At 37.9% G+C, this 13,909-nt stretch overlaps 1 protein-coding gene across 1 annotated transcript in view; it reads left to right on the top strand.

Moving 5' to 3' along the window:
• The window catches only part of ror2 (receptor tyrosine kinase-like orphan receptor 2), a 95,204-nt gene that overhangs the window by 52,411 nt on the left and 28,884 nt on the right, over positions 1 to 13,909 (top strand). The window contains exon 2 of the mRNA XM_081354383.1: positions 10,775 to 10,855. Within this exon, the coding sequence (XP_081210509.1) occupies positions 10,775 to 10,855 (81 nt within the window). The remainder of the gene's footprint in view (positions 1 to 10,774; positions 10,856 to 13,909) is intronic.

The following is a 13,909-nucleotide window of genomic DNA, read 5'->3' as shown; positions in this document are numbered from 1 at the left end:
ACATGTTGTTACTATAGTAATAACAATCAGGTATGCATTACATGCAACTAACCCAAACCAAACATTAACCCTAACCCTAATTATGTAGTAACTGCATGTAGTTAATTACTATTCACTGTAACAAGAACACCTTAAAATATGTCTTTATCTACTTTTTGATTCTTTACAAATGGTTGCATGGACACACACAAACATAAAAATATAACATAAAATTATAAAAATGGGGAGATATTAACTTGCAGAATTCCTGAATTCCTAAAAGGATGGCTATTAATTTCTTTGATAGAATAGTACAACATTTTAAGTTCAGGTTGAAGTTTTGATAACCCCTCTCTGACAAGTTACATCTGCTCTTGACCAACAATAAAAAGTAAAGGCTCTTTATTGGCATTTATGGTTCCTTAAAGACCCTCCAGCCTCAGTGTGATCTTTCCATTGCACAAAAGTTCTTTATAGCGGAAAAGGGTTCTTCCAATTATTAAAATTGGCATCTTTCCATTGCACAAAAGGTTTTTGTGCATACTAAGAAATCTCCACTCTAAAAAAATAACTATTCAGTGTGGATCCCAGAATGGTTCTTCTATGGCATTGCTGTGAAAACCCCTTTCATGATTGTTAAGAGTGTTTTTCTTTGAGGATGGCTTAGAGAATAGTGCGGATCAGTGTGTACATGAGTGCTCATGTAAATGGAATTTATTGCTTTGCTCTAATAACAGGATGGTTTCTAGAATAAACGATTATGTTGGCAGACGGTCCGCAGATCTGGTCTGAAACATGTCAGATGAAGCTCTCTGAAAGTTTCCTCTCCTCTCTCTCTGCTGAATATTGTCCACTGCCCCACTCTGGGCGATTTATGCCAACATCATAATCATATGAGCATTGCAGAGACGAAGGAGACGTGCTCCGGGTGGAGAGCTGAAGTTCAGCGGATGTAAACTGCAGCATGTCGTCTGACACGAGCCAGCGAGGAGGCCTGCAACTGCCTCGCGTGTTGTTAGTGTGAGTTTTGTCAGCTTTCCAGCCGGAGCATTGGAGGCTTTCAGAAGGTCATCGCTGAATGCTGGAGCCGCTGGTATGGTTAGTTTGACACAGAGGCATTTTTACCTTATGTTCCTGTAACACCAAACCTGAAACCCAGTTACATGCGAATTACAACATTTGTTGTTTTTCTTGTGTTGTTACGATGACCTTGACAATTGGTGTACTTTTTCTTTATTTTGTGAACTGTGTGAATATAGTGTAAAATAAGTGTTAGAAGAAAGTATTTTAACTATAGTGTCTTATTAGTAGTATTTTAATCACAAACTTTAACTTGTTTGCTGTGAGCTTTGACCTGTCATTGCAAAGTAAGATTTTGGGTACATGATTATTTGAATGTGAAGTTTTCTGTAACGTTGGCAAGCTGGGACTGCCGCTTTACATCATAGAGTTCAGTGCATTGGGCAGTGCTGTTTCCACATTACATTTATGTTACATAACATTTAATATTCAACAATATTAGTGATCTGCTTGCATTGACACTAGAGCTGTGCGATATTGAAGAAAAATGCGATATGCGATACGTGATACATTAACGTATAATATATACGATAATGCTTAAAGTGTGTAAAATAAACTTAAATTATCTTTAAACTATATTTAAAATTATATAACCTACATGCATGTTTCACATTCTTTTTGTGACAAGAAAACATCCCTACAACTCCTGAAAGTGAACATCAGTGTTTTACTGTAGCAGCAGAAGTGTTATTTTAACATCAGTGGGGTTCAGGGGTTCAGGTTATCCTACATTAGGGTTATTTAACAACAGAAACTGAATAATCAAAAGATTTTAATTTTAAAAATAAAACACTGCTTAGTTTTCACTGTATGAATTAAATATATACTGATTCTTATTAAAGCTACAAAAGTTATTCAGCCGAGAGCAGCGAGTGATTTTCTCTTTGTCTTTTGGTCATGACCCCGGTTATTGCAAGCCGTTGCGATATACATATCGCGATTATATACATTTGCGATTATTTTGATAATTTCGATATATTGTGCAGCCCTAGTTGACACCATTATATGAGAACTGAACTGAGCTGGACGATGACATCACGGACAGAGCGGCTATATATATATAAATGAACTAAATTAATAACTTTTTTACAACAAAAATGAACCCTCACTGAACTTACTCAAGCTGGACTGTGACGCTATTTTCTTCTGGAAACAAACTTTGTTGCATTATTTTCCTGTTATCTCTGTAAAGCTGCTTTGAAACGATCTGTGTTGTAAATAGCACTATATATATAAAGGTGACTTGACTTGATTACATGATCACGTTTGCACTATGCTCCTCATTTTATTTGATGACCTATTACACTTTATATATTTAGTCTTGTTATGACTACCAGCATTCCTGCAGATAAACACAGTGCCCAGAGGGGGTTTATGTCTGTGGAGAGAGCTGTTATTATCCCATCATTTGTATGGAAGATCTGAGCAAAGCTCGTACGCTGCCATGTAATTACACTTCTGCCCTGAAAAAAAAAATACTCTACTCATATGAAATCCCATCTCTCCTGACTTAGTTTTTAGTGTGAAAGACTGTTTCATGTTCTGCACTTCCCTTGTTTAGTGACAAATGTTCTGTTTCCCGTCTCGACACTTGTCCAGTCAATCACACACACTCACTTCTTAAAACTGAACACTAAAAAAACCTGAAATCCTGTTAGTTGGCCCTAAATCCCTCGTCTCTCCCAACATGAATTCCCCATTCATATTGATGGAGTCATAGTTTATCCTTCACCTACTATACTTAATCTTGGGGTACCAGGATGATGTCTTGAGCCCCACATCAATCAGCTTGTTAAGGCCTGTTTTTTCCATCACTGTAATATCGCCGTATACGACCTTCGTTAAATCTCAAAGATGCTGAAACTGTTGTCCATGTTTTTATAACCTCACGTCTGGACTATTGTAACACTTTGTTCTACGGCCTACCCACTAAAACCATTAATTCAGCTTCAATTAGTTCAAAACGTTCTGCTCGTGCCCTTACATTGAACAGAAGATCAGCTCGCATCACTCCCATCCTACAGCAATTTCACTGGCTCCCTGTTATCTATCGCATTCACTTGTGTTCTAGTTTTGTCATGATTTAACACCTTGTCACCTTTCAGAATTAATAAACCCAAATGTCTCTGGCCGTACGCTGAGATCAAGCTCTGAAAACACACAGTACCTTAGATTAAACTCTCTACTGTTGGGACAAACTCCCACAACACCTGCGCGCTGTCTCCTCCCTCCAGACCTTTAAAACTGATCTCAGAACTCATTTAATTACACTACGCTCTGTTAATTGATTGTTTACTTTGAATGTCAGATCCATGCATGCCTTACATTGGTTTTTTTCCGTATGTAATATAATCACTGTCTGTCTGCATGTTCATGTTGTTATATCTTGATTGTATATTTGTAACTGTCAATTTTATGTGAAGTGTCCTTGGGTTCTTGAAAGGCACTATATAAATAAAACGTATTATTATTATTATTAATGCACTCATTTTGATGCATTCTATAACTCAATTACAAAATATCGATAGGGAAATCTATCGTTGGCCCTCTCTGTGCGGTACAAGAATCTGGTGCCAAATATCGATATTTTAATTTATAAAATAAGGTGCTAAATAGATTTGCCTCATTGTCTATGTTGTACGTGGCTAACTGAATTTTAAGGTAAATCCTAAACAGTGGTCAACAACTTTTTAATTTTTTTGACAAACTTCGAAAAAAAAAGTTATTTTAAGAACAAACCTTGTACATCCATTGACATGGGCTGCGTTTCCCAAAAGCGTCCTGAGCAACGTTTATAATGAAGAATACTGGTGGCAGTGGTCTCCACGATCAACTTGGGCTCAACAATTGGCTTAACATGCAGTGTTATCATCTCAATCGAGTTAGCAGTTGGCAGACTTGCTTATTTAATTCCTAAAGTATGGACTGTACTAAGGGCAGACAATAGCACACACAAATATGGATGGATGGATGGATATATGGATGGATGGATGGATAGATGTAAATAAATTTAAATCTGGATGGATGGAAATGAATAAATGTAAAGATATATAGATATAGCACTGTAAAAAGTTTGCAGTATGTTCTCATGAAAATAGGTATATTTGTAGTTGCCCTTTCTCTCAGCTTATCTGGCATTTTGACAAGCATGTTCTCCAAGCTCATCGCGATGTTTTTTCCCGTGATGAACACGTGTAGCGTGTAAATCGTTATCCCCCGTTTAATTGATCTAGAGATCTAAACTTGTCGTTGTTAGAGGAGCTGGCTGGTGTAGATCTGGCCGGTTCTGCTCAGGCCTCGAGGGGGGGAAAACTGCAAACAAATGTTTGCTCTTACCATCTATTTTGAAGCCTGTTTCCAATGGTCTCGCCAGCAGTTGTTTACTGTGTGATGGTGGTCCTCAAGGTCTTGTATTAAAAACAGATTTGATTGATTGATTATGTAAGAAACCCTTGTGAGCACTTGTGATTTTTTGTGAAACTGAGTACCTTTAATTGTTTTGGGAATTTCTTGTTTGATTTGTTGACTACTAAAGGATAGGTAATTTGAAACAATGGTTGGATTATCTCTTTCAGGCACTCTCTCCGGGTACGAGTGAGGCTTTTTGAGACCCCAGACCAGTTTGTTCAAATGTTTATATAGTGTCTGTACTTGTTTTTATATGCAACCTGCAATCCTGACCACTCTTGTTAAATACATACTACACCAAAATCTCCCAGGTTGTTAACCAGCATGTACATGGTGGGACATATTGTGTGTAATTTGAAAATAAAACTTGAGTGAAAAAAGTACAGCGGGACGGTCTGCTTTTGGTTCTTTGGCAATTCACTTTTTGGTTACAAGCTGACCAACTTCCAGCGGCCTCGCATGGTATATGAAAGCCACACTGAAGATGTGTAAAGTCAGTGTGGAAACCTCACCACACAACCACAGCATTATAGAACATGTTTCTATAGCAGTCGATTTATAAAACAAACAAACAAAAATATTTAAATAGTTTTTGTTGGTACAAAGTTGTGGATTATGTCATGGCATTATGGTGATACTGAACTGAATCAAGTTTCTCTTAAAAAAGATGTCATTGGCCGCGTTTCCATTACAGATTTGCGCATATTTTCAAAATGTCAATAAAAAACTATTGCGAAATGATGCGTTTCCATTAACCGATGTTATGCGGCTAAAACGTCATTTTTTTTTCTCTCTCGCGATAAGTCATTTAAAAAATCATGGCAACGGATGTTGGTTGGTTTACGTATATCCAGCCACCGCACTAGCCATTATCTTTAATGGAAGGAGACGTATGTGTGTTATCCAAGCGTTAATGGCAAGGAAAGCTCTTTATACTTGAGAGCGGCTCATATGAGGTGTTTCTCCCTCATGTCTGCTTCAAGGCCTTGACCATGGCATGTCTTTGTTGTTTAGAATCCAGTATTCCCGTAATTCTTTTGTCTTTTATGAGTTTAATGAAGAACTCTGTCTCGTCCTCTGCCCAAACACACCGCGCCTTCTTTAAAGAATGATCGGCTTTGACCTGTGACCTGAAAATGCGGGAAAAAACAATTTCCTTTGCAGTTTTGTGAAATATTCCTTTTTCGAATTGCCTGAGAAATCATCTCATGTGAGCGTAAACACATTTTTACTAAATTTACTTGTTTCCAATGGGCGTATTTTCTATTCGCATTTTCAGTTTGCACCGTTTGAAGGGCAATGGAAGATATTTCATATCTTTATCCCGCTAGTGTCTGTTGAAAAGAGATGTTTTAAGGTTTTAGTTGCAGTAGTTACAGAAAACTGTTTCTGCGCCCCTACAGTGTTTCGGAGAATGAATAGATGAAGTATACATGGTCAGTAATTGCAGGGCTTGATTTGATGTTGTCACATGATAATCTGGGATTGGATGTCATTTTGAGCTTTGATGAATCGATGGCATTGGTGATTTGTTGCCTTTAGTTGCCAACAATGCAGGCTTTGATCCATGTCTCAGATGTCCTTTAACACTATTGGAAGAAGTAAATCTCGAAGTCATGAGCCACTGCTGACCCCACTAACCATATCAACCAGCTGTTGTGTAACTGGAGCTAAGGAAACTTGTTTTGGGGGTTTTAATTCTTCAAAAGAGCAAGGTAAGAAAACAAGCGTCTGAGGAATGTCGTAACGATCCTTTCACCAGGTCATTGCTTATGTGCTTGTCAGGAACCAGGAGCTGTTTTTCATGCTTGGCACCTCTTGCTAAGTGCATCAGCAGATGTGCTGGTGAACCAGGTCTGGGAGTGAACTGTCTTGGTGTCTTTTTGCAGATCAGATCTGACGATTGAGCGATTGAATAAGGCCAGGAATGTGCCCAGTCAGAAAACCCAGAAAGAACAGAATCCCTCTTTTAAGAGCACAGTTTCTCATATATGGGCATGCACTAAACATCTAATCCGTGGAAGAGAATGCAATGTCCTTCTCAGCTTGTTACAGTTAAACTAAACGGGTTCATTTTTCAGCTTCTCCAAAGTTTCTCCTCTTTATCCCACTCGTTGATTTTATGAATCTGGCAACCGGTCCCTGCCTAAACGGTTCTCCAGAGGACGAGATGGAGTGTTAACAAGCTTCTACATTCTCCGTCTGGCCGAGGGTGTGTTTCCCCCGTCCTGGAGCCGGACGCTCCCACGGGGGCTCGGCGTACGCAGACATCACCTCTTTATGAGTGCCTGCGCGCAGACAGTTGCCAGGCCAGCAACTCGCTGAAAAAGGAGAATCCGCTGTGAAAGGTGGTGATTCAGAGGGTTGAGTGCTCGCAGGCACCCCGAGCCAAAATAATTAGATCAGCGCCTTTTCCCAGGTCCCGACACTGGGCCTTTTGTTGGCCTCGCTCCAGTGTGGTGCTGATCCCTGATCTGGGCCGCAGGTTCAGTAGAGGCGGCCCGGGAACTGATAAGACACCGGGACCAGAGACGCCACTAAAGAAAACGCGTTTAAAAACTTGACTCGGTGTGCTGAACTCCCATCAAGACAATATTGTGCATGCTTATTATGATTATTACAGTGATCTGCAGGCCTTTGAGGTGTTTGTCATTGAGCTGAATGAAAGCCATTCATTTTCATCAGAATTTTGGAATTTAAGAAATTAAAAAAAAAATCTCAAAAACTCAAAAACTTCTTAATGAGTTTTCCGTGAATCCAGACTTGGGTGTCTCAGAAAAATTGAATAATCTTGAATAATTTGTATTTTGGGTCAAAGAATGGGGAGTCATGATGACATGAATATTTGTTATTGGGAAATATCGAATGTTTTAGCTCTATGTAGTGTTTTTAATTTAGATTTTGTTGTAAAAGTAATGTCAAGTCATTATTGCAGTCATTAGTGTTCTCTCAGTGAGATTTCTTTCATTTCAGCACATATACACAACTTGTTTTGGCGTATAGTAAGCAATTCTAAGTACCCTTTTCAGTTTGCTCAACAAACTGATACAAAAATGAGATAAACTAGCATTAGCCTATTATGAAATGTCAACGATCATTTTAACTTTAAAATGCAAGCTGGTTGAACGTGAATCTACAAGTGAACAACTCGGGTCCTCCAGGAACAGAGTTGAGAACCACTGTTATAATTTGAGTATTAAACTGAGATTGAAGAATGTGTTTTAAGATAAAAAAAAAAATCGTATTCACCTTTTAAAGCACTATATTTTTTGTTTAGTAGCATGATTGTTGTTGTAGTATGTGTACAACAAATGGTGAGTCGAATGGGGCAATTAGCAGAGAGCACATTTAAGCGAGCTCAAAACCAGAAATAGATGGATTTGTGAATTTATTAGAATTTAATGAATTTATTAAACCTAAATGATCAACTTGGTCTTTATTTGTCAGTCAGTGTGCATGTAAATCGCCTTGCTTTCCAGACCAATAACATGCTTATTCATATATTCATCTCCGTTTGCTCCCACAACTCCTGGCCAAAGTCAGCCTAATTATTCTCTTTATTGTTCCTCTGGCTGTTCCAGGACCAGAAATCCTTTTGCACAGTATTTGAGAGCGGAAACACCTGTTCAGTGCTCAGAGGTGCTAAATTACATGTGTTTTTCATTTTTTACAAATTAAATAAATGGTTTAAAAAAATGTATTAAACAAAACTGTAATTGTGGATCTACAGAAATGGAGGCAAGCCTTACCTTTCTGCATAATATGCTTTCCTCAGAGTTTTACTACAGATCTGCCTAATTATTGACTCAGTGACTTAAGACTAGTTTACACTAAGAACTATAACTATATTAGCGTCCAGACCAACCGTCAGTAACGTTGACGAGCTCGTAAGCGAACTCTCTGAAGTCGGGTGGATTCTGATTGGATGTAAATGCATTTATCGTTCATCCGCTGGAAAATCATTGAGATTCATCAAATCATTTAAATCAAAATCAATGAAATATCATTATAATAGTGAGTCCAGCGATTATCAGATAAGTGTTGTTATAGTTATAGCTGTGGTGATGACATCCCTATTCTCATAGAATTAAAAAGATTATTAAAACTTTACCGCAATAGTGATTGTCCTTTAGAGTTTCTCTTTTATGGGGAGACATGATGTGACCATCTACATTTTTATGACAAAAAAAAAATTTGTTTTGTGTTTGATAGTGCAGGAGTATTTTGAATTTCACATCAGTTCAGCAAGAAATATGCTCTTATGATAATGCCTTTCCAGACCGGCTCTGCTGTGTTGATTCCATTAATAATCCACTAATGGATTCTTGAAAAATGTTACATTCAGAAAGCATCCATTCCTGCTATGTGACTCATGCCTTTGGATTGTGCAAAAGTTTCAGGCATTGAAGTGTTTGAAATAATTTATAGGTGAATTAAACTTCTCGACTACAAGAAAAATGTGTTTTTTAAACCCTGGTGTGGGCTCTGCCCGAGCCATTGCCGGCTCTGAAAGACACCATCTGTGTGTGTTATGGCAAATAATTATTCAAGATGCCATAAAATAGACAGAGTTTAAAGTCTTAAAGAATCAATGTTTGTTTAGGAGAGTCATCAACTTCATCAGGATCCTCCTAATATTTGCAGTTCTTTGTTTTAGCACAGATAAATGCTAAATAGTTAATGTATATTTTGCATTAATAGTTGGATGACGTGTCTTTCGGCACCTTTACACACGCCCAAACCCAGGATGGGATCATTTTCACGACTGTATCGCAGTACGTTTGGGGTGAAATATGACCCATCTAATGTCTTCCATGTGGTGTGTTTGTTAGGACTGTGTGGATGAGTCCTAATCACTCACTAATGGTTCAGCTGGCAGTGCATTATGAAATACAACTCCAATACAGCAGTGCTAGACCAGCTGTTTATAGCATGTATAATGTGGTCTTCAACGCACATTCTCAGCTTTCTTTTATTTGAGGATAATTTGCCCATTATGAAAAAAAAAAAAAAAACACAATTTAATTTATTGGAACAGATTAAACAAAGAAGTAATTGAGGGTGCATTGCAACATTATGTTAACGGAGCATAAATTATGCTCTATGTTTCTCATATGTAATGGTTCTCATGTTGTTTTGAGTCTCAGAAGGAAGTCATTTCACACTGTTAAACAAGGATGTAATTTGCCCTTAACCACATACAGTGAGCTTGTTAAACACCGGCCCGGTTACCATCTGAACTGCACTTATGCTGGCTGTGTGATTACTGTAGGGTCTTTATGTAGCATCTCACAAACCACAGCGTCAGCAGGAATCTGATCTCTGAGGGTTTATGATAAATATGATGCTCTTCTTGGAACAGATGGAGGATGAACTAAACTGATTTAGATAAAACATGCAGGCTCGAAGCCGCCGAAAGTTGCTTTTGCTTGCATAACATCTAGGAGAATGGGAATTTTCCAGTGTAAAGACCCTTAAGGCCCGTTCACACCAAGGACGATAACTATAAAGATAACGATAAAGATATAATTCTAAAAATCGTTCTCCATATTAAAGAATAACAGAGTTCACACCACAACTATAACGATAAAGATATGAGGAACGATATCGTTGGGATCCCTTTCAGAACGATTTTTTTCCAGCTGTCGAACGATAAAACACTGACAGCCAATCAGAATCCATTCTAATTTAAAGGTCTCGCGCATTTAAAATGGATCTGGATCATCCAGGCGCGCGCGTGCTTAGAATAAAAAGACCGTTATCTGTCGCTGGTGTGGACGCATATATAGTTATCTTTATCGTTATCTTTATAGTTATCGTGTTTGGTGTGAACGGGCCTTTACTCTCAGTCTTATGTTCTTACTTATATTTTCTTTTTGTTAGTGCAAAATATGATCCAAGAAGAAATCTTTGAAAAAATAAAAAAATTAGCATGCCAATTTCTTGGAAATATGCATGTCTTGTATTCATATTGGTTTAATCTGTATTACACTAGTTAGACTTTTGATTTTATATGGCTCACAGAAATACTTAATTCAGTTTTTGACTGTAGAAAAGGTGGTATATTTTTTTAATAACCTATTTAGTTGTTGTGTATTTGTATTGTATGTATTCTAGAATTACGAATTCTAAATATCACAAGTTACTTCTACTGTGTTTATCAGAACAGATGCTAAAGTTTCATAATTGAATAATACTGAAGAAACGGGTGGAGTATTTGATGTAATAATTTGAGAGCGCATCTTGTTATTCCTTGGTTATTTGCGCGCCGGACTCGCCTGCTCACAGTCTGCTCTCTGTTCCCCAGCGTCCGATGTGAACCTGTCGGAGTCTGGAGAGGTGGAGGCTCTCGCTGAGGCCCAGAGCGGAGGACTGCCCACAGCTGAAGGTACTGAAGCACAAGGCCTCGTTAAACCCTCATCCTGAGATTAACCGCTCACACTAACACTGGCCATTTATATTGCCTTTTAATGAACATGCTCTATAATTATGGTGCAGTTTAATTTACATCTGACATTATCACAATCGCACAAACACCCAATTTGGAAAATTCAAATCAAAAGTTTGCCTCAAAATGCAAATTCTGTGGTTATTTACTGATGATCGATTTCTGTATTGTTTGAGTGTTATGATAGTTAGCTCCACCCACTATGAAATATCTTTGGAGAAAAATCCCACTCACATAGCTGTATATTAAACATCTAATATGTTCTGATTGGCTTTTAAGACCTTTTCACACCAAGAGCGATAACTATATTAGCGTCCACACTAATGAGCGCTAACATTCGGTTAATTACTGTATAAACTGCTGCTTTAAGCTCAGGCTCTTTAAAGTCATGTGGATCCTGATTGGCTGGCAAAAAAAAATCGTTCTGAGGTTGTGTTCACACTTGTTGTTCGGTTCGCTTGTTTCTTTCAGTCATATAAAATTCAAATGATAATGATACATTAGTATTCACATTGTCATTTTTAACACCGAACATAAAAAAAAATTTTTTTATGACATATTTTGCAACTAAACTTACCGAACATCCAAAACAAAGCTGTGTTCAGGGCTAAATGCGCTTGTTGGATGTGCTTGGCCTATGTGTGATGGTATCATGAGCAGCTGAGAACTCGTGAAGAGCTTATAAAATGGGTAAAGGAGTCAAAACAGCGGCAGGAATCACACACACACACACACACACACACACACACACACACACACACAAACGAAGATCTGCTGCGACGAGTCGAGGTTCTGACGCCTGTACTGAACTGTGATGGGCAACATCGCGACTCTGATGATGATAAACAGGTGTGCTTAAGCATTCTGTCCTTTTTAGGGTCTCATCGTGTGACATCATGTCCTGTTTTTGGTTCGTTTAGATGTCTTTGACTTGTGTTGAGTTCATATTTCTGTCGAACTGCACCAGAGTTCATTTGAGACCCGTCTTTTCAGCGTCTCGGTCCGCTTGTTTGGTTCAGATGGCAGCGTTCACACTTATTTAAATGATTCATTGAGAGAACACACACTGAACCTGTGTCCAACTGTCCATACTATCCATCCTAAACAGTGTGTGAGATTACAATAAGTGTGTCCCAAAGCAGAGTATGTTGAAAAGAGTATGCCAAAGGTCCCCAGATGCTCTGCTATTTAGATTTTGGAAGTGTGGATCTGCGCTCACTGTAACGGCTAATATTGCCCACAACCCATTGCTCTTTGGAGGATTCAGTTCCTACAAACACGAATAAAAAGTGTTAAACTACAAACATGACGGATGTGTGCGTCCAACAGTTTGAGTGACTAATAATCAACATTTAACCTGACAAAAAATATTTAATGTAATCCATGTTATATTTATTCTGCAACAACAATGTAATTTTTTAGGAAGATCCGTATGGCCATTCATTTTTAACCCTCTGGGGTCTGGGCTGTTTTTGGGGCCCTTGAGATGTTCTGACATGCCCTGACATTTGTGCTTTTTTCAGTTGCTTATAAACATATTAATGGCAAAGGTGTAAATTCACTCTATATAGCACAAACAGGGCTACCATAATATGTGAGCCATGTGTATGTACATGTTTTCATTTTTGAGAGAATAATGTTTATGCGTGGTTATTGAAAAAAATAAAAAATAAAAATTCTGAAATAAGGCCACAAAACACATAGTAAATATGTGTCAATAAGACTTTTGACTAATGGATGTCCTCGCCTAGTGTTTTTTCTTCAAAATTATGTGAAAATAGTCTTGCTTTATCGTTCACATAAAACCATACATTGATTTAAATTGATGTAAAACAGGTTTTGCTTGGAAAGCCAATATGCGAGGGGGAGGAGTAGTTTACACCTTAGATTACAGTGTCCCACCCACTTTGCATAATGATGAGCCATTCACTCAGGTGTGAAACTGACTGAGCCACAATACAAGGACAACAGATATATTTAGAAGACTTATATTGACCATTTAAGATTTTGCTTACATCTATCTTGTAAATATGTTTTGCTATTTTATTAAAAAGGTTACAATTACAACAATAGTTACAATTTCAACAATATTTCAAGTGTACTCTTTCTTTGTAAAAAAAAAAAGGCCTACATTTTAGGCCTACATTTTATATGTATTCATATTTCAGTCGATTTTTACTCATCTCAGTAGCAATACAGTTTGCTAAAACATCATCATTCATTCACACACGCGATTTAAATTTTACTTCTGGCAAAGATGAAGTTGACGATAGGCTATTGACTCGCGATCTTCGCAGTAGGCTAGTGTTTTGGATGGTTTTGTTTAGAACCAGCTTTCTGTAAATATATTTCACATTTTTTAGACATGTGAGGCGAGTAGGCTATACGGTCTGGTTCATGATGATCTCCAGTTCAAGCACCTTATGTTGTGATTGCTAGCCTATATTTACTTTAAATCCAGGAAATTTGTTAATGAAAAAAATACTAAAATTAAGATACAATTGATACAAAACGAAATTCGTTTTAAAGAAAGGATTTGTACTTTCTGTTTTGAGGTCTCTGTGAAAGTTTGAAAGTCTTTTAGTGCTTTTTTTAGAGCGCTCGCGTCCATAATGGAGAACTGTCACGTAATATTGTTTTTTCCTCATAAATGCGAACACGAAAAATAAAAGACAAAAGACTTTTAAGTAAAACTTACTCCGAAATTGTTTTCTCGGCGGAATTCGCTCTTCAAAATGCTGCCGTTCGTCGTCTGAGTTACAATCTTCCTCTGAGGAAAAGGTGCATTCTTCCTCGCTGTCCAGAATCATCTGAAGGGCGTCTTTATTACCGGAGAAGCGTGTCATACTCAAAACGCGATGAACTATCAGTCTGAAGTCTGATGAACAAACTGTGTTTTTATGGCATTGATCGGGGGGCGTATGCGATGCATACTAGATCAGGTAAACTATTTACATGTGAATCGCGCCGGGGGCGGGGCGGCTGCAGCTCATT

This window comes from Scardinius erythrophthalmus (assembly GCF_964197995.2).
Source record: "Scardinius erythrophthalmus genome assembly, chromosome: 23".
Taxonomy (NCBI): domain Eukaryota; kingdom Metazoa; phylum Chordata; class Actinopteri; order Cypriniformes; family Leuciscidae; genus Scardinius; species Scardinius erythrophthalmus.
Note: the sequence above shows the minus strand (reverse complement) of the source record. Positions and strands in the feature narration are given on the sequence as shown.